The following is a 27369-nucleotide window of genomic DNA, read 5'->3' as shown; positions in this document are numbered from 1 at the left end:
GAGGATAGGGCCTGGGTAGATTGCTGTCGGTGCAGACATGACGGGCCAAATGGCCTCCTTCTGTATTGCAGGGATTCTATGAAACACACCTCCAACATCATGCACACCTCAACCGGTCGATCTTTAATCGACAACTCTCATTTAACCTTGGTGATGGGGAGCTTTTAAGAATGTTAGTTCGGGCCAAAATTAAAGACACTTGGACAATTAATTAAAAACCAGCATGGATTTGTCACGGATAAATTGTGTTTTTTTAACATGATAACAGAGGAACTTTATGAGGCTAACGCCACGGATTTGGTTTACGTGGATTGCCGAGTGACACACACCGGACTTCTGAGCAAAGTTGGAACTCATAGAATAAAAAGGGCAGTCGAAACATGAATACAAAATTGGCTAAGTGACAGAAAACAAATAGCAGCGGTGAGTGATTCTATTTAAGATGGAAGAAAACTTATTGTGGAGTTCCCCAAGGATCAGTGTCTGGGCCATTGATCTTCCTGAGATATATTAACGATCAAGACCTTGGTTTCAGGAATAAATATTCAAAATTTGCAGTGATAAAAAACTTGGAAATATTGTAACTTTTAAGTTTTGCACTTTCCTCTGCACTAAAGGATGGGTGGTGGATTGGACAGGCGAGTGGCAGAAATATGAGGTGATTCATAAACTGAAGGGAGCGGAGGAGCAGGGGAACCTGACTACATATGTTCATACGTCATGGCAGCTGGCAGGATCAGGTTGAGAGCTCAGTTAATAAAAATATGGCATCCTGGACTTTATTAATAGGGGCATTAGAGAACAAAAACAAGAAAGTTATGTCAAATCTTCATAAAACACTAGTTTTGCCTCAACTGGAGCACTGCATCCAGTCCTAGGCACCATACTTTAGGAAGGTGGCAAAGATATTAGAGAAAAATAATGTGCAGAAAAGATTCATGAAAATAGTTTCAGGGATGAGGAACTTCAATTATGTAGACAGATTGTGGAAGTTGCAACTGCTCTGTTTGGAGAAGGTTGAGGTATACATAGAGGTATTCAAAATCTTGAGTTTTGGTTTTGGATAGAGTAGATATAGAGAAACTATTCCCATAGTAGATGTAGAAGGTATAGATTTAATTCAGTTAATTTTAGTCAAATGTGATCTACCTTTTATACATGCTGACTCCAACTGCCTGCTGATTTTTCCCCAATGATTGTTTCTAAACCTTGATCCACTATTTAGAATAGAATTCCTGAAGTGCAGCAAGAAGTTATTCAGCCCATCGAGTCTGCACCCACTATCCAGCAGGACATCTTACTTAGGTCCAATCTCTGCCCTATCACCACACATTTACCCCGCTAATCCCCCAACCTACACATCTTTGGACACTAAAGGGCCATTTACCATGTTCAATCCCGCCTAACCCGCACATCTGTGGACTGTGGGAGGTAACTAGAACACCCGGAGGAAACCCACACAGACAGCGAGAGAACATGCAAACTCCATACAGACAGCCAAAGGCTGGAATCAAACCTAGGTCCCTGGTATTGTGAGGCAGCAGTGTTTCCATGGCACACCAATGTCAATGTTAAACTAACAACAAATTTACCTGGAAATGGCTTCAACTACTTTCTTCAGTAAGGGCGTCACATTTGCCACTGTGTAATCTGCTGGTACCCCACCCAAATATCTAGGGAAGATTAGGAGATTATGGATAGCTCTTCTGCTCTCTGCTCGCACACTTCACTGCAACCTGAATTCAAGCCTTCCAAATCAGGTATGTTCAGTAAGCCTTCCCAGTTCCACCTCCCTCTCAAGTATCACGACATCCTTTATTTTTACTATTTCCACTATCGCTGTTATTTTGTCAGATTCCCATCTAAGTAAACTTTGCCAACATTAAGGGCGTTCAAATGGTCAGTGGATAGGCATATGGATAACATTGGAATAGTTTAGGTTAGAGGGTCATTAGATTGGTTCCACTGGTCGGCGCAACATCGAGGGCCGAAGGGCCTGTACCGTGCTGTAATGTTCTACGTTCTAAACAGTGGTATAAAGTTCTCAAAGTATTCTAGCCTTGTCCTGTACCACGAAGCATATATCATCCTCTTTTGTACCTCGACAGGACACACTCCACCTCTTAGTACATGCTTATTATTTACATGCTGGGACTTCCTTTTATGTTAACAGCACCCATAGATCCCGAAGTACAAAAGTAGGCCATTTGGCCTATCAGTCTGCTCCGACTCTCCAAAAGAGCATCTTATCCAGACCCACTCCCCCATCCCTGTAACCCCATGCTGTTACATGCTCTGTCTGAGGCCAGAACTCTCCATTCACCTGACGAAGGGGCAAACCCTGAAAGCTTGCAAGTTTACTATCAAATAAATCAGTTAGACTTAAACCTGGTGTTGTAAGACTTCTCACTGTGTTTACCCCATGCACTCACCAGGGGTAATCCACCTATCCTGCATACCTTTGGACTGTAAAAGGAAATCAGAGCACCTGGAGGAAACCCATGTAGACATGTTGAGAATGTGCATACTCCGCATGGTCACCCAGGGCTGGAGTCAAACCTGGGTCCCTGGCTAACCACTGTGCCTCCTCATTAACTGCCATTCTATGTTCTATTCTCTTCTTGTCAGTCTTCTTTTCCTCCCCATATCCCTTCTCCACTTATTGTAATTGACTTCACATCCACTTGAAAAAATTTACCTGACATGTATCATACACTGTTTTTTTCCTCCGTTTCGTCATAATCTCTAGTTTCTTGTTCATCCAAGTAACCATTTTTTGATCCCCTACTTTTCACCCTTGTGTGGCCATAACTTGTATCTGAAGCATCACTTCCTTAAAGACTCTCACCCATTGCTCCACTGCAGTTCTTCCTGTTTGTCTGTTTGTTTCACCCAAGCTGGGTCATTCTCATCAAATAAGTAGACCTCTTCCAATCAAGACATTCTACTTTATGGAAAATAGCCACAGCTCAGAGGAGACCATCTGTGATGGCTTTCTGATAGAACAGTTCACTTGATGGCACTCCCCTGCCTTTTCCCTGTAGCCTGCATTTTGTTCATTTTCCGATAATGATCCAGTTCCCTTTTGAAAGTTTCAATATAACCTGCCTCCATCACACATTCTGGCAGCCTGGACCAGGTCCTAATCGTTTGCTGTGTAAAATTATTTCCCCCGTCGTAGTTTTATTTGCCAATAAAACTAAATGAATTTTTTGATGAAGTAACAAGGAAGCTTGATGAAAGAATGCAATGTATGTTGTCTGTTTGAATTTTCAGAAAGCCTTAAAGAGGAGGTGGTAATATAGTGCTTTATCACTAGACTTGCAATCCAGGGGCCCAGACTAATGTTCTGGGGACACGGGTTCAAATCCCACCATGGCAGGAGATGGAATTTCAGAAGCTAGTCTAATGGTGACCTGAAAACAAATGTCAACTGTCGTAAAAATTTCCCCTTAAAGAATGATTCAGTCATCTTTACCTGGACTGCCCTACACATGACTCCACAACAATGTAGCTGATTCTTCAATGGCTTAACAAGCCACTCTGTTACACCAAACCTATGAAACTGGATGGACCACCGACATCATGACATTGTCGTACTCACGTAATCACATCTTGCAGATAATGCCCCAATGCCACCATAACCATCCCATTGACAAGATACAGCCAGCAGGTGGCTGGACAGTGATAGGGGAACTCAGCACATCAGTGCAGAAGACAAGGCTGAAACATTTGCAACCATCCACAGCCACAAGTGCTGAGTCAACGATACATTTCGGTTTTCTCTTGAAGTCCCCAGCATCACAGCTGCCATTCCTAAGTCAATTGACATCAAGAAATGGTTGAGGCACTGGATGCTGCAAAGACTATGGGTCCTCACAATGTTCCGGCAGTAATACAAAAAATCTTTACTCCAGAACGAGCTGCACCCTTAGCCAAGCTATTCCAGTACAGCTACAACACTAGCCTCTACCCAGCAATGTGCAAAATTGTCCAGGTATGTCACATCGACAAAGACAAATCTCACCCAACCATCATTGACACTGCTATCAAAAAGCACTTAACTCAGCAATAAGCTGCTCACTGATGCTCGGTTTGGGTTCCGCCAGAGCCATATACTTCTGACCTCATTACAGCCTTGGTTTAAACATCAACAGAAGAGATGAACTCCAGAAGCGAGGTGACAATGACTGTCTGCTTTAAGGTAGCATTTGACTATACATGGCATTAAGGAGTCCCTGATAAACCAGAGTCAAAGGGAATCAGGTGGAAAACACTCCAATGATCAGAGGCGTACGTAACACAAAGCTTGATGGTTATGGTTGTTGGAGGCAAATCATCTAAGTTCCAGGACATCACTGCAGGAGCTCCTCAAGGTAGTGGCCAAGGCGTAACCACCTTTAGCAGTTTCACAATAAGCTTCTCACCAACACAAAAGTCAGCTATGGGGATGTTTGCTGATCATTGCACAATGGGATATTTATGCAGTTTTGGTCCCCTTATTTGAGGAAAGATGTAGTGACATCTTGCACTTAAACAGGTATAATGACAAAATACTGCAAGTGCTGGAAATCAAAAATATAAACCAGAAATGCTGGAAAAACTCAGTCGATCAGGGAACTACTGAAGAGAAACAAAATTAACATTTCAGGCTGATGACCTCTCAGAGCTATTCTGATACTTATTATCCAATCAATGTGTTAATATTTTGCTCTTAACTCCACAAACTTAAATTTTAGCCAACAGTACAGTACATAGGACCTTATCAAATGCCTTCTGCAAATCCATATAAATAACAACTACATTCCCTGATCAGTAATTTAGTCAGCTCTTCAAAACATTTAATCAGATTCCTTCTTGTCTTTTAGGCTTTAAATACCTGTATTTGTAATTTAACGAATTAAATTACTTGAACTATTAGTTGTCCATCATTGCAAACAGTTCAACTCTTTACTCCTTTTAAGTTTATTCTTGGACTTGAAGAATATGGCTGAAATTTGCTGAACATGCAAACGTAGAGGGTTTGATGAAGACTGAGAATGAAAGGACCTCGAGGAGATGTTAGCAGGACGTGCAATGGACAGCTACATATATATTAACAAACATGGATTCAGTACTTACTTGTCCGGTACACCACTTCTAACCCTTCTTCCCTTATCTGAACAACATCCATTAAACCCAATCTGTCATTAACTTCTTTTCCCATGTTGCATATCCCACATGTTCTCATACACCATATACCAGGATTATCAAATGCTTTCTGAAAATCTATACATGCCAGAATGCACCACTTCTTTTCCACACTTGATATCTTTCTGGCTGTATTTAATGATCTCATAAATTCATTAATTTGATTCAGACACTGATTAGTCTCTTGCCAGATTATCCATGTCTCTCTTTACAAATAATAAAGCTATTACACTGACTGTCCAACATAATTTACAAATCTAAAATAGATTAAAAATTCTGGCCATGGTCCCTGCAAAGCCCTTCTTCTTGACCTCTTGAGTGCAACATTCAGAGCCCAGTTCTTTATCCACTGTGTTAGGGACCAGATCAGAAACTCCAAGGTATATTATAAAATTAAGACTAGATCCCAACTATTTTTGACTTTAGTGAGGATAAGATGTGTCACTCCAGGTATGATTTTATTGACACACTAGAATTCTTTTATCACAAGAAACTTTACTTAACAATACAGTTTAACTAAAGAATTAGCACAATTTTTACCAATTGAAGTACTTAAACATAACAAGTTACAATTCTGAACTGCCAGTCCTTTATTTTGCTGTCCAACATCTAATTAAGCTATAGTATGACCGGGATTAAAAAAGATCATCTTTACTTCACATGCTGGCTACTATAATCCTGTGAGGGCATTCCTGTCTTAAAAAGAGGGAAACACAGTAAAAAGTCTGACAACACCAGGTTTTAGTCCAACCGATTTATTTGATAATAGACTCACAAGCTTTCGAGGTTTCCCTCTTCGTCAGGTGAATGGAGTGTTCTGGCCTCAGACAGAGCATATAAAGCACAGACAGTTTAGAGATTACTGATTAGAATGCGAATCCTTACACCTAACATGTCGCACTGTAACCCCCGTGACTTGCCTGGGTTTGCAAAACCTCACTTACTGTACTGTCTGGAGACAATACACATCTCTGTAACCTGTGATCAGTGCTCCTTCCACTCACATTGTCAGCCACTTCAGGTCTTGAACAGCAGGTTAGGTGTAAGGATTCGCATTCTAATCAGTAATCTCTAAACTGTCTGTGCTTTATATGCTCTGAGGCCAGAACTCTCCATTCACCTGACGAAGAGGGAAACCTCGAAAGCTTGTGAGTCTATTATCAAATAAATCGGTTGGACTAAAACCTGGTGTTGTCAGACTTTTTACTGTGTTTACGCCAGTCCAACGCCAGCATACCCACATCATTAAAAAGAGGGACACAGATAATCATGCTAACTCGATGCAGTATGACCAGAAACTGGCATAATTTACCTAACATGCTTGAAAGGATGGGAATACAAGACTGGGGAATTTTATATTGCTTTTCAATAAAAACAAAGACTACTGTCACTGAAAATGAAGATTAACTTCAAGACAGCTGTTCACAACCGGCATACATTTAATACAGTTAACCTGGTGTGTTTGCAGGCATATGCATTATAGATTTTACTCCTATCAGTTTGTACAAATGCATTTAGTTAACTCAAAATATGCATTTTACCCACAACAATGAAAAGAATAAAGCAGACAATCTATATATTTGTCCATGAATACTTCACAATGGATTGGCTTTTATTTATTTATCACGTGGTGTTTTTCCATTGTTTAAATGGCAAAGTAGCTGCAGAAATTGCCCCTCAGTTCCCGTAACTGACACTGCAAACCAACCAAGTCACATCTTCATCATATGCTTACTTCCCTTTTAAGTTTCAGTTCAGTTTTAATCTCTTTTCCATGAACTTGGCAGTTCCATGCACTCATTTCCTGCCTTACGGGAATCTATTTGTCACGTTAATGAACGCTTCTCAAGCCTTATTGACTGGAAGCCAATATCGAGTGGCGTGTCTCAGGGATCTGTGTTGGGCCCCCTATTCTTCGTCATCTATATAAATTACATTGATGACTATGTGGGGGCTAGGATTAGTAAATCTGTGGATGACAAAGATTAGGCAGGTGGTTAACAGTGAGGCAAAGTATCTTGGGCTACAGGAAGGTATTGACGGAATGGTCAAATGGGCAGATAAGTGGCAGATGTAAGTTAACAATGAAAACTGCAAGTTCATACCCTTTGGAAGGAGTAATTTGACAAGAAAGTACTCAATGAATGGTAGAACAGTAGGAAGTTCTGTGGAACAAAGGGACCTTGGCGTGTCTGTTCACAGATCTCCGAAAGCAGAAGGGCACATTAGTAGGATGGTGAAAAAGGCATATGAGTCACTTGCCTTATCAGTCGAGGCATAGATTAAAGAAACAGGGAAGTCATGTTGGAGTTGTATAGAATTTTGCTGAGGCCACAGTGAGAGGACTGCGTACAGTTCTGGTTGCCACATTATCAAAAGGATACGACTGCAGTGGAGGGGGTGCAGAGGAGATCAGCAGGATGCTGCCAGGGATGGAACATTTAATTATGAAGAGAGGTTGCATAGGCTTGGGTTGTTTTTGTTGGAGCGGAGAAGACTGAGGAGCGACCTGATTGAGGTGAATCAAGATTATGAGAGGCATCGAGTGGATAAGGAGCAGCTGATCCGCATAGTTGAAGGGTCTGTCATGAGGGGATAAAGATTCAAGGTGAGGGGCAGGACATTTGGGGGGATGTGAGGAAAAGCTTTTTCACCCAGAGATGGTGACAGTCTGGAATGTGCTGCCTGAGGGGGTTCTGGAGGTAGGTTGCCTCACATTCTTCAAAAAGTATCTGGATGAGCACTTGGCAATCGTAACATTCAGGGCTATGGGCCAAGTGCTGGCAAATGAAATCAGGTGGGAGTTTAGGTGTTTGTAATGTGTCGGTGAGGACTCGATGGGCCGAAGGGCCTCTTCTGCATTGTATAATTCTATGATGACATGATTCTTATTCAACTGTTTGTTAAACTTACTGTCTGGTTAATTTGGTCCATATTTCCTCTAATAATTTTTCTAAAAAAAGTATACTGCATCACAAAATCTGAAAGATACATTGCAAAACATTTCAAATTGTTATAACAGTAAAGTGTAATGATATTCGCATTTCTCCAAAGATCAAGATATCCCCTCGAATAATCACTGAACCAGGCCTTTAGTTTGACCAATAACTCTATCTTGGACTCATTACCTTTTTCTATTCTTAGAGTGAACTCAAACACATTGTTGTCGCAGTTACTCAATTATTCTCCGAGTGATATTAGCTATTTATTCCACTTCATTTCCCAGAAATCAATCAAGCAATGCCATTGTAGGAGCAGAAACAATGTGTTCTAGGAAGCAGTCTTGGAGGCATTCTGATGACATACATATTCAATTCTCCCTCGGGGTAATTAAAACCAACTCATTCTTATTGCTCTGTTCTTCTTTCATGCTGTCAATGTTGGAAAATGTCATCCTTTCTCTCATCTCCATTGTTTGGCAGTGGGTATTCAAAAATTTATTATTTCCTTTTCTATTCCTCAATTCTTCTCTGTTGATCCTACAGCATCCTTATGCTCTGATGGATATTAGGAAACTTGGGGAAATAAATAGTGAAGTCTTGAGCTTTGTACATATTACAGAGGTAGTGGTGCTGATAGTCTTAAAGTACATCAAGGTCGATAAATCTGACCAGATGAAGTGTATCCCAGGATGTTGTGGAAGGCTAGAGAGGAAACTGCAGCTCCCCTAGCAGAGATATTTGAATCATCAACAGCCACAGGTGAGGTGCCTGAAGGTTGGAGGTGGCAAATGTTGTGCCTTTGTTTAAGAAAGGCTGCAGGGAAAAACCTGGGAACTACAGGTCAGTGAGTCTAGTGTCTATAGTGGGTAGGTTGTTGGAAGGTATTTTGAGAGACAGGATCTACAGGCACTTAGAGAAGCAAGGACTGATTAGGGACAGCATGGCTTTGTGAGTGGAAAATCATGTCTCACGAATTTGATTTGAGTTTTTTTGAAGGGATAACTAAGAAGGTAGATGAGGGCAATGCAGTCGATGTTGTCACATGGAGTTTAGCAAGGCCTTTGATATGGTACCGCACGGTAGGTTGCTGCATAAAGTTAAATCTCACAGGATCCAGGGTGAGGTATCTAAGTGGATACAAAATTGGCTTGATGACAGAAGACAGTGTGATTGTAGAGGTTTGTTCTTCAAACTGGAAGTCCGTGACCAAGGATTGGTGCTGAGCTGGATATTTGTCATTTATATCAATGATTTGGATGAGACTTCAGGAGACATGGTTACTAAGTTTGCAGGTGGACGGTGAACAGTGAAAAAGATTATCTAGGATTGCAACGGGATCTTGATCAATTGGGTCACTGGGCTAATGAATGGCAGCTGGAGCTTAGAATCAGAGAATCCCTACAATGCAGGAAAAGGCCCTTCAGCAGCGACCACAATCCCACCCAGGCCCTATTCCCATAACCCAAACACATATCCTGCTAATCCACCTGACACTAGGGTCAAGTAAGCATGACCAATCAACCTAACCTGCACATCTTTGGACTGTGGGCGGAAACCAGAGCGCCTGGAGGAAACCCATGAAGACACGGGGAGAATGTGCAAACTCCACAGAGACAGTGACCCGAAGTCGGAATTGAACCCGTGTCCCTGGCGCTGTGAGGCAGCAGTGCTTACCACTGTGCCACCATGCCGAAGTTTTGAGATAAATGCCAGATATTGCATTTTGATAGATGAAATCAGGGCAGGGCCTACTCAGTTAATGATGGTGCACTGGGGGGAGTTATAGAACAAAGAGATTTAGGGGTACAGGTTCATAGCTCCTTGAAAAAGGAGTCACAGGTATACAGGGTAGTGAAGGCATGCGGCATGCTTGGTTTCATTGGTCAGAACATTGATACTGGAGTTGGGCATTTTGTTGACATTGGTAAAGTCACACTTGGAATATTGTGTACAGTCCTGGTCACCTGATTATAGAAAGGATATAATTAAACTAGAAAGAGTGTAGAAAAGATTCATTAGGATGCTACTGGGACTTGATGGTTTGAGTTATAAGGAAAGGCTGGTAAGACTGGGACTTTTTTCCCTGAAGCATAGGAGGCTTAGGGATGATATTATAAAAGTCTATAAAATAATGAAGGGCATAGATAAGGTAGATATTCAATATCTTTCCCCAAAGGTAGGGGAGTCTAAAACTAGAGGGCATAGGTTTAAGGCGAGAGGAGAGATCCGCAAAAGGGTCTAGAAGGGCAATTTTTTCCACACAGAGGGTGGTGAGTGTCTGGAACGAGTTGCCAGAGGCAGTAGTAGAGGCAGGTACAAGTTCGTCTTTTAAAAAGCATTTAGATAGTTACATGGGTAAGACTAGTATATGGGATATGGGCCAAATGCGAGCAATTGCAACTCACTTAATGGACAAGCTGGGCCAAAGGGCCTGTTTCCACACTGTAAACCTCCATCATGCAGAAATATAATCCTTTCCAAAAACAGTGTTGCAATTTGCTTTAGAATGTCTAGTTTTTAGTCCTGCAACAGTCCAAATAATTCTAACACATACCTGTACTTTAGGAAAGAACTGAGTGTGTTAGGAGAGAGCCCCAGCCCAGCCCGGGGCTGAGAAACTTCAGTTATGTCAATTGACTGGAAAAGTTGGACTGTTTTCTTTGGAGAACGTTGAGAATATATTTGAGGGATGTATTCGAAATCAGAAGATGTCAAGACAAATAAATAGGGGAAAACTTCCCCTAGGGGAAGGATCGAGGACAAGAGGTCACTTTTTAAGCAAAAGAAGCAATGGAGATATTAGAACATTTTCATGTAGCAAGTGGTTATAAGTTGGAATATGCTGTTAGTGAGTGTGGTCCAGGCAAGTTCAATTGAATCATGAAGGATATAATGGGATGTGAAAAGGAACCAAGGTCTGCAGGAAGGAGGAAAAGAGGTGGCAATAGGTAAATTGTTCCAAGAGAGACCCAGAAAACAATCACGAGATGGCCTCCTTCTGTGCAGTAACAATTCCACCATTCTGCGCATTAACTTCATCAATAACCACACTGTTTTGGCCAATTCAATTCTCCTGAACTCCCCTTTGTTCAAATCTGTGATCTATTATTCTCCTCTCTAATAGCATATTAATGTTAACCCCACTAGCAAAGACAATGCTTTCAGTCCTATTTCAATGATCAAATCCCTTCCATACTACCCCATTTTGCAAACTACAGATCATCCTCATTATCTTGCCATTCTTACTCTGACAAGTATGTGGCACCAACAGTTTATCTGAGTGCACCACTCCAGAGGCCCTGCTGTTTAATACAGGGGGCACAGCTATACAGTGGTTAGCACTGCTGCCTCACAGCACCAGGGTCCCAGGTTCGATTCCTCGCTTGGGTCACTATCCGCAAGGAGTCTGCACATTCTCCTGGTGTTTGCATGGGTTTCCTCCAGTTGCTCCGATTTCCTCCCACAGTCCAAAAGATATGTTGGTTAGGTGCACTGGCCATGTTAAATTCTCCCTTAGCGTAACTGAACAGGCGCTGGACTGTGGCAACCTAGGGATTTTCTGAGTAACTTCACTGCAGTGTTGATGTAAGCCTGTTGTGACATCAATAAATAAACTTTGTAAACATGTCCTAATATCTAAAATTGTTTATGCAAGAGCCTAAATTTATTCCATCCTACGCCTTCAGTTTCAGTGGGTGGGATACATTTCTTCAGAGCTGCGAAGTTCATTTTTTGGGTTACAGGTTCCGGCAGAAGCAAAGTCACCATTCTGGATTAGGTTGAATAGTGGTTGAAAGGGTGTTAATCAGGATGTCGGGAGAAGCTAGGTAACATGTTTGAATTATTTGGAATATTGTATGCAGTTCTGGTCACCTCACTATAAGGATATAGAAGCATTGGAGAGAGTGCAGAGGAGATTTACCAGGATGCTGTCTGGTTTGGAGGGTAGGTTTTATGTGGAAAGCTCGAGGGAGCTGGGGCTTCTCTCTTTAGAGCGGAGTAGGATGAGAGGCGACTTAATAGAGGTTCATAAGATGATGAGGGGATTGATAGAATGGACGTGCAAAGACTATTTCCGCGAGTGAATGTAGCTGTTACTAGGGCGCATAACTAAAAGATTCATGGTGGAAGATATAGGAGGAATGGCCGAAGTAGATTCTTTACTCAGAGGGTAGTTGGGGTGTGAAATTCACCGCCTGCTGTGATAGTGCAGTCAGGCACTAAAAACATTCAAGCAGTTATTGGATAGGCATACGGAACACACCAGAATGACAGGGATTGGGATGGCTTGATCCTGGGTTCGGACATAGCTTAGCATAACATTGAGGGCCAAAGGGCCTGCACTGTGCTGTACTGTTCTATTTGTTCATGTGCAGGGTAAACATCAACACTACTCTGATTAAGTGGTCACCACAACATCTCAGACTTCAGCTCTCAAAATATTTTGCACCCTTTTCTGTTTATCCAGGAATCAGAGGCTGGGTTGCAGTTCCAAAGTCTGCACTCTCATCCCAACTACAAAGCTTCACTGCTCTCCTTCTGGACTACTTGCTCTGTTGTGGTGTGCATGGTTACACTCCTCTCTGGATTATCGTTGCCAGAAGTCTGACAACACCAGGTTTTAGTCCAACCGATTTATTTGATAGTAAACTCACTAGCTTTCATAAGAACATAAGAAATAGGAGCAGGAGTAGGCCATCTAGCCCTTCGAGCCTGCCCCGCCATTCAATAAGATCATGGCTGATCTGTCGTGGCTCAGTTCCACATTCCCGCCCTCTCCCCATAACCCTTAATCCCCTCTCTTATCAAAAACCCATCAACCCGCGTCTTAAAAATATTTAGCGAGGCAGCCTCCACCACTTCAACGGGCAGAGAATTCCAGAGATTCACCACCCTTTGAGTGAAGAAGTTCCTCCTCAACTCTGTTCTAAACCGCCCCCCCCTTTTATCTTGAGGCTGTGCCCCCTAGTCCTACTATCTTTTTTGAGCGGGAAGAGTCTCTCCACCTCTATCCTATCCATCCCATTCATCATCTTATACGTCTCAATGACATCTCCCCTCATTCTTCTAAACTCTAACGAGTACAAGCCTAGTTTATTCAGCCTCTCCTCATAGCTCAACCCCCTCAACTCCGGTATCAGCCTAGTAAACCTCCTCTGCACTCCCTCCAAGGCCAAAATATCTCTGCGCAGGTGCGGCGCCCAAAACTGCACACAGTACTCCAGCTGCGGCCTCACCAATGCCCTATACAGCTGCAGCAAGACCTCCCTACTTTTATATTCAATCCCCCCCTCACTATGAAGGCCAGCATCCCACTCGCCTTCCTGACCACCTGCTGCACCTGCAAGCTGGGTTTTTGCGACTCATGCACAAGGACCCCGAGGTCCCTCTGCACCGTCGCCTGCTGCAGTTTTTCGCCACGTAAGTAATAATCCTTCCTACCATTATTCCTACCAAAGTGGACCACATCACACTTGCCAACATTAAATTCCATTTGCCATTTCCTGGCCCATTCGCCCAGCCTATCTAGATCCTTCTGCAGACTTTCCACACCCTCTGCACAATTTGCCGTTCCCCCAATCTTGGTGTCATCAGCAAATTTCGACACCCTACACTCAGTTCCCTCCTCCAGATCATCTATATAAATGGTAAAAAGCTGAGGCCCCAGCACCGACCCCGGGGCACTCCACTAGTCACCATCCGCCAATCCGAATAGCACCCGTTGACCCCCACTCTCTGCCTATTTGACAACCAATCCTCTATCCACGCTAACACCCTACCCCCAACTCCATGTCCCTCGACCTTCTGCAATAACCTCTTGTGAGGTACTTTGTCAAACGCCTTCTGAAAATCTAGAAAGACCACATCCACCGGCTCTCCTCTATCCACTGCCCTAGAGACATCCTCATAGAACTCCAGTAAATTTGTCAGACACGACTTCCCTTGAATGAAACCGTGCTGCGTCTGCTGTATCAAGCAATTCCCTTCAAGATGCCTTGCAATTTCCTCCTTAATGACAGATTCTAAACTTTCGAGGGGATTCCCTCTTCTTCAGGTGAATGGAAAGTTCTGGCCTCGCCTGAAGAAGAGGGAATCCCCTCGAAAGCTAGTGAGTTTACTATCAAATAAATCGGTTGGACTAAAACCTGGTGTTGTCAGACTTTTGACTGTGTTTACCCCAGTCCAGCGCCGGCATATCCACATCATGATTATCGTTGCCACAGCAATTCAGTACTGGATACCTGTTTGTCAATTCAATGCTCAGGAGGCTCTTTGCACTAACACATCTCTTCCTATCCCAATCAGTCCTGCTGTTTTCTGCACACTGCCTGCGATACCAGTCATGCATATATATGACATAATGAACAAGCTGAAAGCTGTATTCTTAGTGTGGTCTGATCAATGCATGCTAAATCCTGAGTTAGTTTTAAACGTGGCTTTGTTCGATTCACCTGTCTTTGAGTTGATCAGAGTTTCTGATCAGAGTTGCACTCCATGCACACTTTTAGCATTGCTCAGGACTGGCACCGGACTCTTTAAAAGGTAATAAATTTTCAAGCGCAATTAGCCAACTCATACTAGTGCCAACATGTCTGCTGTTCCATGCCACAGAAGTATGTGCAAGTTAGGACAGACCATTAAGTCCAACTAGTTTTGGCATTTACCTGCCACCTGAGCAAATAGTTCCAACACATTTACTCAGCTTGTCCCCCTCACCTTTTAACCCCCTTTCCTTTGTCCTATTCAATCTAATCTTGAATGATGATCACCAATACTAAAAATAAACTCCACAGCCTCAACTATCATAGAACCCTACAGTTCAGAGAAAGGCCATTCGGCCCACCAGATCTGCACCGACTGCGACCCACCCAAGCCCTACCACCATATCCCTACATATTTTACCCATTAATCCCTCCAACATACGCATCTCAGGACAGTAAGGGGCAATTTTAGCGTGGCCAATCAACCTAACCTGCACACCTTTGGGCTGTGGGAGGAAACCGGAGCACCCGGACGAAACCCACGCAAACACGAGGAGAATGTGCAAACTCCACACAATGACCCGAGCCACGAATTGAACCCAGGTCCCTGGAACTGTGAAGCAGCAGTGCTAACCACTGTGCTACCGTGCCGCCCAGGTACTCTGAAGAAATTTTTCCCATTCATTGCCCATCCCTACTTTAAAGCTATTGCATTTAATCCTGTATCTTGGGCTCCTCAATAATTAGAGACCACCAGGGTATGATGAAAGATTATCCAGACTTGAAACATTAGCTCTATTCTCTCTCCAGAGATGCTGTCAAACTGCTGAGATTTTTTAGCATTTTCTGTTGCAGTTTTAAATATGCTGGGAGACCACTGTTACTGACTGGTGCATCAGTTATTATATAGGTGCACGGCATGGTGCACAAAGGGATACCTGAGTCTGGTATACAGCATCCATTATAGGCACAGTGCAATGCTTATTAACAAGGAATCTGGATATGGGCCAGTTTACTTTCCTTTGCTTTCATTATAGTATGATAGGCTTCTTCCAAAAGATCATTCATCTTTATAAGCCAGAGCGGTGACTGCTAGTAGAAATTCAGTCATGGTAGACATCACATTGAATCCTATCTTACCCTATCTCATCCAAAAATGCAAACTCTCTGGAAAGGGCCATTGAATAAGTGGTAGGAACACCGGCTGATCTTTGTGCTCTACAACACAGGTTGCCAACTTTCTTGGTAAAACCTTGATAGGCTGGATGTTTGTTCTGCAGTGAACAATGCATTTACTGGCTCAACAATTGGAGAAGTTCAAAATTCCTGTACTTTCAAAGGTTCCACTCAAAGGTGAATGCTTATTTGAAGTTTCATTAATAGCACGTACCATGACAACATCTATCACTATCTGCAGTCTAAATTTTAATTAACTTCCCCATTAGGTAGAAAATTAAAAACTAAAAATTGCCAGCAACAAAACTAACTTGAATATTCTATTAAGGAGATCTTCAATAAGAATTTCCCAACATCAGTTAGCTGTAAAAGATAGCAGCAATCTCCAAAACTACTATGAATAGTTTTGCAACTCATACAATATGAACGGTTGGGAAACCTGGCAAAGATTGAAAGACCTTACTGTGCAGATTGTTGTCATTCGTGAACTCTATCACATAATAGTCTATGTTATTAACGAGCAGCACAGCAGTTTAATATACGACTGAATCCAAGCCTTTAATGCTTCTGGAATGTGCAATGGGTACAATTGGCATAGTACTACATCATAAATCTTCCCTCTGCTTTTTAACAGCCAGATAAAACTGCCTCGACTAATGCTGTATGTGACAGAATTGGTATTAGGGTCATGTATCAGGATTTAACACCTGCAAGACAGACACAACTTCTCTGATTTGACTATTTTAGTCTTGGATGAATTAAAGCTTGCCCTCTGCTCTGCGCAACCATGTGTGTTATCTAATAGGAACAGTATTACAGAGGAGTAAATACAAGCTGCCAAATGAAACAAAAACATGGCCAACTGGTCTATATCAGCATTTATCCCCCAAATGGACATGACCCAAGTCATGTTTACCTCCAACCCCCCTGTTCTGATACCCTTTGGTCCCTCTTGCTTTATCTGAATGTTGACAATTCTGCCATAGCCACTATCCTGAAGAAGTGAATTCCATAGCTATCTCATATAGTCAATATTGAAAGGCAGTGAAAAGCACCATTTTTGTACAAGGTGAAAACTCCCAAATTACCATTAAACATCCAAGTTCTGATCCTTGGATCGAAAAGCAAAATATTGCAGATGCTGGAAAACTGAACTAAAACAGAAAATGCTGGAAATAATCCCCAGGTCAGACAGCATCTGTGGAGAGAAGACAGAATTAATGCTTCAGGGTCAATGACTTTTTGTCATAACAGTTCTGCTGAAAGGTCATTAATCTGAAACATTAACTCTGTTTCTCTCTCCACAAATACTGTGACCTATTGACAAACGTTTGTCAAACGTTTTCTGGTCACCTCACTATAGGAAAGACATAGAAGCTATTGAAAGGGTACAGAGGAGATTTACAAGGATGTTGCCTGGACTGGGAGGCATGCCTTATGAAGTTAGGTTGAGGGAACTGGGTCTCTTTTCCCTGGAGAGACGTAGGTTGAGAGGCGACCTGATAGAGGTTTATAAAATGTTGAGAGGAATAGATAGGGTGGATTCTCAGAGGCTATTTCCCCGGGTTGAAATGGTCGCTACGAGAGGACACAGATTTAAGGTGCGGGGAGGAAAGTACAGAAGTGACGTTAGGGGTAAGTTTTTCACTCAGAGGCTGGTGAGTGAATGGAATCGGCTGCCGTCAGTGGTGGTGGAGGCGAACTCGCTGGGGTCTTTTAAAAGACTTCTGGATGAGTATATGGGGTTTTATGGGATTGGGGGTTATAGATAGGTGTTGATGTGATCGGCGCAACTCGTGGGCCGAAGGGCCTGTTTGTGCTGTAGTGTTCTATGTTCTAAACATTTTCTGCTTTTATTTCTGACCCTTTAAGTTGGAGCTGTTTTAATCTAAAAGCCAAAGCTAAATAAAAGCATCGGGGGCACAGGTCTAAAGTGTGAGGGATAAGGTTTACAGATGTACAAGGGAAATCTTTTACACAGAGGTGGTTGGTGCCTGGAATTTGCTGCTGAATGAGGTAGTGGAAGCAGACATGATAGTGACTTCTAAGGGGCGCCTTGACAAGTACATGAATAGGATGGGAATAGAGGAATATGGTCCCCAGAAGGGTAGAGCATTTTAGTTCAGTTGGTCAGTGCAGGTTTGGAGGGCCAAAGGGCCTGTTCCTGTGCTGTAATTTTCTTTGTTCTTTAATTGGACATTTAGAACAATGTCAAACATAATGCAGCCTCCTCACCCTGATTCTCAGTCTGAAGGCTGAAGCAACCAGTTTCAAGGCTTCTGGCCCTTTGAAGTTACTGCATGGGATACAAGCCTGACTCTGGATCAAAGACTTGATAACCACACCCCAAAGGTTGGCAACAGTTTCATCAAGCAGTAATGAACCAATATATCTGTCAGGATTAACAATGGGAAATTATGTTGTTCACCATCACTACCCCTGCTGCTCTTTAACTTGCACAGTTTGCCAATTTAAAGCTGAATGCTGAAATCCACTTAGTTGCATTTTTATGAAAAAAGTGGGGTCTTTTTTCAGAAACTTTCCACTCGCCCAGCACAACATGAACAGAGACACACTGTGTCACAAGCCTTTTTTATTCACACTTCAAATATTTCAGAAGCAGTTGGCATTCACCATCACAAGCTGGCTTCTTGCTCAAGTTCAATGGATTTGTGCCCGTGAACAAACTAAGCAATGGTGCAAAGGTATCAGATGAAGTGCCACACAACAGACTTGTGAGCAAAGTTATAGCACCTTGAATAAAAGGGACAGAAGTGACATTGATACAAAACTGGACAACTGACAGGATAAACTCTCCACTCACCTGACGAAGGAAGTGTTCCGAAAGCTCGTGGCGTTTACTACTAAAAAAAATTGGACTTAACCTGGTGTTGTGAGACTTCTTATTGTGTTTACCCCAGTCCAACGCCGGCATCTCCACATCATAAATAACAGGAAACAGAGTAACTAACAGTAGTTTTTCAAGGCTGGAGGAAGGTTTGTAGTGGAGCTCCCCAGAGATCAGGATTAGGACCCTTGCTCTCACTGATATATAATAATGACATGGACCTTGGTGTAAAGAGCACAACTTCAAAATTTGCAGATGATAAAGACTTACAAGTACAACAAAACATTAAAAGGACAGGATGGTGAAAGTGATGGATGAAATTTAACAGAGAAGTGTGAAGGGGATTCAATTTTGGTCAGAAGAACTCAAAGAAACAATATAAAGGGCATAATTTTAAAGGAAGCGCAGGAAGTACCTGGGTATTTCTGTGCATAAATCATTGAACTGGCAGGACAGATTGCAATTGGTTAATAAAGCACACAGTATTCTAAGCTTTATCAGTAGAAGGATTCTTGCAAAAACAAAGAAGCTCCAAAAACTGTATTACAGTATTACGTCCAGTTCTCAATATCATATTTTAGGAAAGACTGAAGTCAGTACAGAAGGTGGAGAAGAGATTCACAAGAATTGTTCCAGGGATGAAGAACACAGAAAGACTGGAAAAGCTGTGACTGCTCCTCTTGAAGAAAAGATTTGATCAAGATCTTCAAAATCATGAGAGTTTTGGACAGTTAAACAGAGACAAACTGTTCCCATTGATGGAAGGACCAGAAACCAAAAGGCATAGGTTTGAATACGCTGCCTGAATGTGGCAGAGGGAGATTTGATCAAGGTTTACAAAAGGATAATCTGAAAAGAAAAAATGTTGCAAAACTACCAGAGAAAGACAGTGGAGTGGCACAAAGCGAACTATTCATTCAGAGGGCCAGCAAAAACATAGAGGGCTAAATGGCCTCCTTTTGCGCTGAAGTCATTCTGTGATATTGGTGTTCTGGGACTGCAACTCAGGATTAGCATATGTACGCAACACTGTGAAGGTGAGAGAAGCAGAAAGCACTGAAACAGCAGTCAGTGTGACAAGCACAAAGCAATAGCCGCACCACTGCACCACTGCCAGCTGGCACACCTGGGTGTTTGTACATGATGCAGACTATATACTTGCAAGTCATTCATTTTAATCTGTGCCTATGCACAAACAAAAAGATTTGCAGATATAGGCTCACAGTTTGTATTAATGGTGTTGGTGTCTGAAGAGAGCACAGTGCAAGGTGATCACTTGGACTTCTCAAAGACACCTTTATTCAAGGAGCTGCTCTGCAGATCACAGGGACAAAAGTCAGCTCCTTGGAAGAAAAGCAGATGCTGTAGGCCGACATGCTGCGAGGAACAGGAAAGCAGCGCGACCATTTCCACAACAACACACGAAGCAGAGCCCTCAGAGCAGCCCTACAGCCCGAGGAGGCACCGACACAGCAATATTCACAATATTCACCAAAAACACCCCCTCCCCAAACCCGGGCAACAACCCCCCCCCCACCCCCTCCCCAAACCCGGGACACAACCCCCCCCACCCCCTCCCCAAACCCGGGACACAACCCCCCCCACCCCCACCCCCTCCCCAAACCCGGGACACACCCCCCCCACCCCCTCCCCAAACCCGGGACACAACCCCCCCCACCCCCTCCCCAAACCCGGGACACAACCCCCCCCACCCCCACCCCCTCCCCAAACCCGGGACACAACCCCCCCCCACCCCCACCCCCTCCCCAAACCCGGGACACAACCCCCCCCCCAAACCCGGGACACAACCCCCCCCCACCCCCTCCCCAAACCCGGGACACAACCCCCCCCCCAAACCCGGGCAACAACCCCCCCCCACCCCCTCCCCAAACCCGGGACACAACCCCCCCCCCACCCCCTCCCCAAACCCGGGACACAACCCCCCCCCACCCCCTCCCCAAACCCGGGCAACAACCACCCCCCCACCCCCACCCCAAACCCGGGACACAACCCCCCCCCACCCCCTCCCCAAACCCGGGACACAACCCCCCCCCACCCCCTCCCCAAACCCGGGACACAACACCCCCCCACCCCCTCCCCAAACCCGGGCAACAACACCCCCCCACCCCCTCCCCAAACCCGGGACACAACCCCCCCCCACCCCCTCCCCAAACCCGGGCAACAACACCCCCCCACCCCCTCCCCAAACCCGGGCAACAACACCCCCCCACCCCCTCCCCAAACCCGGGACACAACCCCCCCCCACCCCCTCCCCAAACCCGGGCAACAACACCCCCCCACCCCCTCCCCAAACCCGGGACACAACCCCCCCCCACCCCCACCCCAAACCCGGGACACAACCCCCCCCCCACCCCTTCCCCAAACCCGGGACACAACCCCCCCCCAAACCCGGGACACAACCCCCCCCAAACCCGGGACACAACCCCCCCCAAACCCGGGACACAACCCCCCCCCAAACCCGGGACACAACCCCCCCACCCCCACCCCCACCCCCACCCCAAACCCGGGCAACAACCCCACCACCGGGATCCTGAGCCCAGCAGCACATTCCCAGCTCCATCCGCCCGCTACTCCAGCCCGGGGACTGGGGAGGGGGGAGAGCCGCAGGCCCGGGCACTCCAGCTCCCCGACCCCCCCCCACCCCTCCCCTCCCCTCCCCGGGTACCGCACCCACCCCGTCCCCTCCCCGGGACACGGGCCCGGTACCCGCACTCTGCGAGCCCGAATCCCCCCCTGTTCCCTTCCCCCCGGGGCTCAGGCGGGCAGCCGCGGGTATTTGTGAGGAGAATCAGCCGCTGGTGAACGGGCCTGAAGCGGCCCCGCACTCGGTGTCCGCTCCTTACCTCCACATAGGCGGCCCGGCCGGGCACGGCCAGCAGGAGCAGAGAGAGAAAGGCGCCGGCAGCCATCATCCTCCCCATCGCGATCTGCGCGCCCCCGCCCCGCCGCGCGCTCACTGCAATCTGCGCGCCCCCGCCCGCGCGCGCTCACTGCAATCTGCGCGCCCCCGCCCCGCGCGCGCTCACTGCAATCTGCTCTCCCCCGCCGCGCGGCGCGCTCACTGCAATCTGCGCTCCCCCGCCGCGCGGCGCGCTCACTGCAATCTGCGCGTTCCAGCTCCGCGTGCGCCACGCCCCTCGCGTTCTCAGCACCCTGCACCCACCCTGCACTCTTAGCACCATGCACCCACCCTGCACTCTTAGCACCATGCACCCACCCTGCACTCTTAGCACCATGCACCCATCCTGCTCTCACACTGCGCTCCCAGCACCCTGCACCCACCCTGCACTCTTAGCACCATGCACCCATCCTGCACTCTTAGCACCATGCACCCATCCTGCTCTCACACTGCGCTCCCAGCACCCTGCACCCACCCTGCACTCTTAGCACCATGCACCCATCCTGCACTCTTAGCACCATGCACCCATCCTGCTCTCACACTGCGCTCCCAGCACCCTGCACCCACCCTGCACTCTCAGCACCCTGCACCCACCCTGCACTCTTAGCACCATGCACCCATCCTGCTCTCACACTGCGCTCCCAGCACCCTGCACCCACCCTGCACTCTCAGCACCCTGCACCCACCCTGCACTCTTAGCACCATGCACCCATCCTGCTCTCACACTGCGCTCCCAGCACCCTGCACCCACCCTGCACTCTCAGCACCCTGCACCCACCCTGCACTCTTAGCACCATGCACCCATCCTGCTCTCACACTGCGCTCCCAGCACCCTGCACCCACCCTGCGCTCCCAGCTCTCTGCACCCACCCTGTGCACTCTCAGCACCCTGCACCCACCCTGCACTCTTAGCACCATGCACCCATCCTGCTCTCACACTGCGCTCCCAGCACCCTGCACCCACCCTGCGCTCCCAGCTCTCTGCACCCACCCTGTGCACTCTCAGCACACTGCACCCACCCTGCACTCTTAGCACCATGCACCCATCCTGCTCTCACACTGCGCTCCCAGCACCCTGCACCCACCCTGCGCACTCTCAGCACCCTGCACCCACCCTGCACTCTTAGCACCATGCACCCATCCTGCTCTCACACTGCGCTCCCAGCACCCTGCACCCACCCTGCGCTCCCAGCTCTCTGCACCCACCCTGCGCACTCTCAGCACCCTGCACCCACCCTGCACTCTTAGCACCATGCACCCATCCTGCTCTCACCCTGCGCTCCCAGCACCTTGCACCCACCCTGCGCTCCCAGCTCTCTGCACCCACCCTGTGCACTCTCAGCACACTGCACCCACCCTGTGCGCTCCCAGCTCTCTGCACCCACCCTGTGCGCTCCCAGCTCTCTGCACCCACCCTGTGCGCTCCCAGCTCTCTGCACCCACCCTGTGCGCTCCCAGCTCTCTGCACCCACCCTGTGCGCTCCCAGCTCTCTGCACCCACCCTGTGCGCTCCCAGCTCTCTGCATCCACCCTGAGCTCCCAGCACCTTGCACCCACCCTGCTCTCACACTGCGCTCTCAGCACTCTACACCCATCCTGTGCGCTCTCAGCAGGGTGCTAAATGGTTGTATTTTCCTCCAGCTGTTGCAAAGTGAGTGCATAGAGCGAGACAGTGCCAAGAACGTGAACATGCAGTGTGGGAGAGCACAGTGAACGTGCATGACAGGAGTGTGGAGAGTGGGAGGAAACAGTGAACATGCATGGCAGGAGTGTGGGAATGAACATAGATAGCAGCAGCGGTGGAATACAGCAAGCAAGCATGACAGGATACTGCTGTTGAGGGACACCATCTGACAGGCTGCATTGTACTGGATGGTGTCAAGCTACTTGAGTGTTGTTGGAGCTGCACCCATCCAGGCAAGAGAGGAGTATTGCATCACACTCCTAACCTGTGTCTTGCAGATGGTGGATAGACTTTGGTGAGTCAGGTGGTGAGTTACTCTCTGCAGGATTCCTAGCCTCTGACTTGCCCTGGTTGTCACGGTATTTATATGGCTAATCCAATCCACTTTCTGGTTCATAGGAACACCCTCAGGTGCTGATTGTGACGGATTCAACAAAGTCATCTAATGTCAAGGGGTGCTGGTTACATAAAAAAAAATACAAGTAGGTCATTTGACCCCTCGAGCCTGCTCCACCATTCAATAAAATCGTGGCTAATCTGTTTGTGTTCAGTTCCACATTCCCCTTTGATCAGCAACAACCTTTGATTCCCTTACTTAACAAGAAGCTATTTCCCTCCACCATAAGAATACTAATTGACCCCACCTTCACCACCTTCTGAAGTAGAGTTCCAAAGTCACACAACCTTCTGAGAGAATTGTTCTGTCATCATCTCTGTCCTATATGGGTGAGCTCTAATTTTAAAACAGTGCCTCCTAGTTCTGGACTCACCCACAAGAGGAAACAGTCTTTCAACGTCCACCTTGTCAATCCCTCGCCTACTTCGATTCCCATGGTGGCGAGACGGTAAAATTCCAGCCGTGGTCTCAGCAATGCCCTATGTAACTGAAGCCTAACATCCTTACTTTTATGTTCAATTCTTTTTGTAATAAAGGATAGCATTACATCTGTCTTCTTGATTACATGCTACACCTACATACTAACCTTTTGTGATTCAAAGGCCATCCCATTAATTCCATGAATCCCATTCCCCAGCTCTACAAGTTTATTTCCTTCAAGTACCCATCTAATTTCCTTTTGAAATCATTGGCCATTTCTCCTGTCACTGCCTTTATGGACAGCAAGTTCCAGATCATTACCAGTCGATATAAAAAGTTAGTCCTCACAATCCCTTGCATCTCTTGACCAAAATGTTCAATCTGTGTCCCCTAAGTGATGTACTATCAGCTAATGGGAACGGTTTTTCTTTGTCTACCTCAGCTAATCCTATCATAATCTTGAACACTTTGATCAAATTTCATTCTCCTTTACTCCAAGGAGAACAATTCCAGCCTCTCAAGCTAACTTTGTAACTAAAATTCTCCATCTTCATTTTTTTTCGTGATCCTCACATCCTTCCAAAAGTGTGGTGAGCAAAACTGGCCTAATCAAAGCTTCAGAAATGTTCAGTGTAACTCCTCTGGTGCCTATATTTATGTCATCCAAGATCCCATGTGCTTTGCTAGCCATGCTCACACCTTCAAAGATTGATGCACATGCACACCCTGATCCCACTGTATTTACTACCTTCATATGACATTTTAGTGATTGTTATACCTACACTTCAAATCTCTCTTGATCGCCATTGCTTCTAGCTTTTTACCATTTAGAAAGTACCCTGTCCTTTCCTTTGTAAGTCCCAAGTGTACAACCTCACAACTGCCAAATTTGAAATCCATCAGGTACAATTTTGCCCATCCACTGAATCTTTTAATACTTACATAATGTTATGCTTTGATTGACACTGCTTACAATGCTGCCTATCATTGTGTCATTGGAAAGCTTGGATATGTGGTTTTCCATCCATCATCTAGGTCGTTAATGAATACAGTGAATTGTTGAGGTCCCAACACACATCGTTGTAGGATACCACTAGTTACACTCTATGAATTGGAGTAACCAATCGTATCCTTACTCTGTGACTCGGGCAGATGAGTTAATTTCCTAACCAGGTTATTACTTTGCCTTTAATTTTACAAACTTTAGTTCAGTTTCATATGAAAGATTTTATCCAATCTCTTCTGGAAGTCCAGAAAAATGTCTACTGATGTGCCTCTCCATTACTTTAGTCACCCCTTCATAAAATCCAATCACATTTGGCAGGTTTAGAACATAGAACATAGAAGAGTACAGTACAGTACAGGCCCTTCGGCCCTCAATGTTGTGCTGAGCTATGTCCAATCCCAAGATCGAGCTATTCCCTCCCTAGCATTCCGGAGTGCTCCATATGCCTATCCAATAACTGCTTGAAAGTTCCTAAAGTGTCCGACTCCACTGTCACAGCAGGCAGTCTATTCCACACCCCAACCACTCTCTGAGTAAAGAATCAACCTCGGACATCCCTCCTATATCTCCCACCATGAACCTTATAGTTATGGCCCCTAGGAACAGCTACACCCACCCGAGGAAATATTCTCTGCACGTCCACTCTATCAATCCCTCTCATCATCTTATAAACCTGTAAATCACCTCTCATCCTCCTCCGCTCCAAAGAGAAAAGCCCCAGCTCGCTCAACCTTTCCTCATAAGACCTACCCTCCTCCTGTTAAATCGCCTCTGCACTCTCTCCAATGCTTCCACATCCTTCTTATAGTGAGGTGACCAGGACTGAACTCATTATTCCAAATTTTGAGCTCCCCTTCACATATCCATGCTGCCTCTCTCTGATTAGCTGAAAATGTCCATGTGTTTAGTTACAATATCCTTAATTATGGACTTGTAGCAATTCCTCAACAATACATGCTGCATTAACTGGTCCATAATTTCCTGGTTTCCCTCTGTCACCTTTCCTAAATAATTGAGTTACATTTCCAGTCTAAATGAATGGTTCTACATCAAGATAATTTTGGAAAATTATAGCTATGACATCAGCAGTGCTCGCACTGCTGTTTAAAACACTGGGATGGAAACATCTGGATCTGGGGATTCGTTGTTTTAGTGCTGTTACTTTCTTACATTACTTTTGCTGATTCCCTGTCCTTTGGGAAGTGTGGTATGTTAACAACTACTTCCGCTAATGTAAGTATTGACACATAGTAATTATTCAGAATTTCTGCCATTCCCTTACTTTCACTGATAATATCACAATTATCAAGGGGCCATCATTTCTCCTAGCCACCCTCTTTTCTAACATAATTTTAACAAGCCTATTGGTTGGCACTTTATCAAAAGCTTCTTGAAAGTCTGTTAACAGCAAATAAATTATTTATTTATTTTGATATCTGTTGCATGCCCTCAATGTTCATGTTCCTGTTTACTGTTTTTATCAGTTTTTATTTTTTGTTTTTGTATCTTTCCCATTCACCAGAATCTCAGCTCTTCTTTGCATATTTGTGTTTGCTTTTTCTTTTAACTTTATATTGTCCTTTATTATTCTGTTCATAATTTTCCAACCTTCCTCAGATAGCAGAGCTGCCTGAGGACGGAAGAAGTATAAAAGTTGCACCTTTATTCAACAAACAATAACTCATCAGCTACTCATCAGTTCAACCTCACTGATGGGAAAGTCTTCAAAAACAATTATCTGGGACAAAATTAACAGGCACTCGGAAAAAGGTGGATTAATCAAGGAACATCAGCACAGTTTTGTTAAAGGCAAATAATGTTTAATTAGCTTGATTCAGGTTTCCTACGAACTAGCAGCGTGAGTTGATGAGGGTGATGTCGTGTATATGGACTTCCAAAAGGTTTTTGATAAAGTGCTATAGCTTAGGCTTACCTGTAAAGTTGAAGCCCATGGAATAAAAAGGGCATTGGCAGAAAGAGTATAAGGTTGGCTGAGTGACAGAAAACAGACTCGTGGTGAACGGTTGTTTTTCCAACTAGAGAATAGTACACTGTAAAGTTCCTGGTGCTAGGCATAAGACCACTGGACTTCCTGATACATATCGATGGTATAAACTTTGGTGTACAAGGCACAACTTAAAATTTGCAGTTGATAGAAAACTTGGAAGTGTATCGAACAATGAGGAGGATAGTGATAAACTTCAAGAGGCTATAGGGAGGTTGGTGGAATGGGTGGAGAAGCAGTGGATGAAACCCAATGCACATAGTTGGAAAGTGATACACTTTGGTAGGAAGGATGAGGAG

The 27369-nt window shown here is 45.3% G+C and overlaps 1 protein-coding gene across 3 annotated transcripts in view; it reads right to left on the bottom strand.

The window, feature by feature from the left end:
- The window catches only part of aplp2 (amyloid beta (A4) precursor-like protein 2), a 201029-nt gene extending 179409 nt beyond the window's left edge, over window positions 1–21620 (bottom strand). For all 3 annotated transcript variants that reach the window (XM_080214733.1, XM_080214734.1, XM_080214735.1), the window contains exon 1: window positions 21503–21620. In XM_080214733.1, the coding sequence (XP_080070859.1) occupies window positions 21503–21580 (78 nt within the window). In that variant the 5' untranslated portion in view covers window positions 21581–21620. The remainder of the gene's footprint in view (window positions 1–21502) is intronic.
- Between the last annotated feature and the right edge of the window lie 5749 nt (window positions 21621–27369).

This window comes from Carcharhinus amblyrhynchos, chromosome 29, assembly GCF_965287045.1.
Source record: "Carcharhinus amblyrhynchos chromosome 29, sCarAmb.v2.hapA, whole genome shotgun sequence".
NCBI classification, from domain to species: Eukaryota; Metazoa; Chordata; class Chondrichthyes; order Carcharhiniformes; family Carcharhinidae; genus Carcharhinus; species Carcharhinus amblyrhynchos.
The sequence above is the reverse complement of the archived record's forward strand: the minus strand, read 5'-3'. Positions and strand labels throughout refer to the sequence as shown.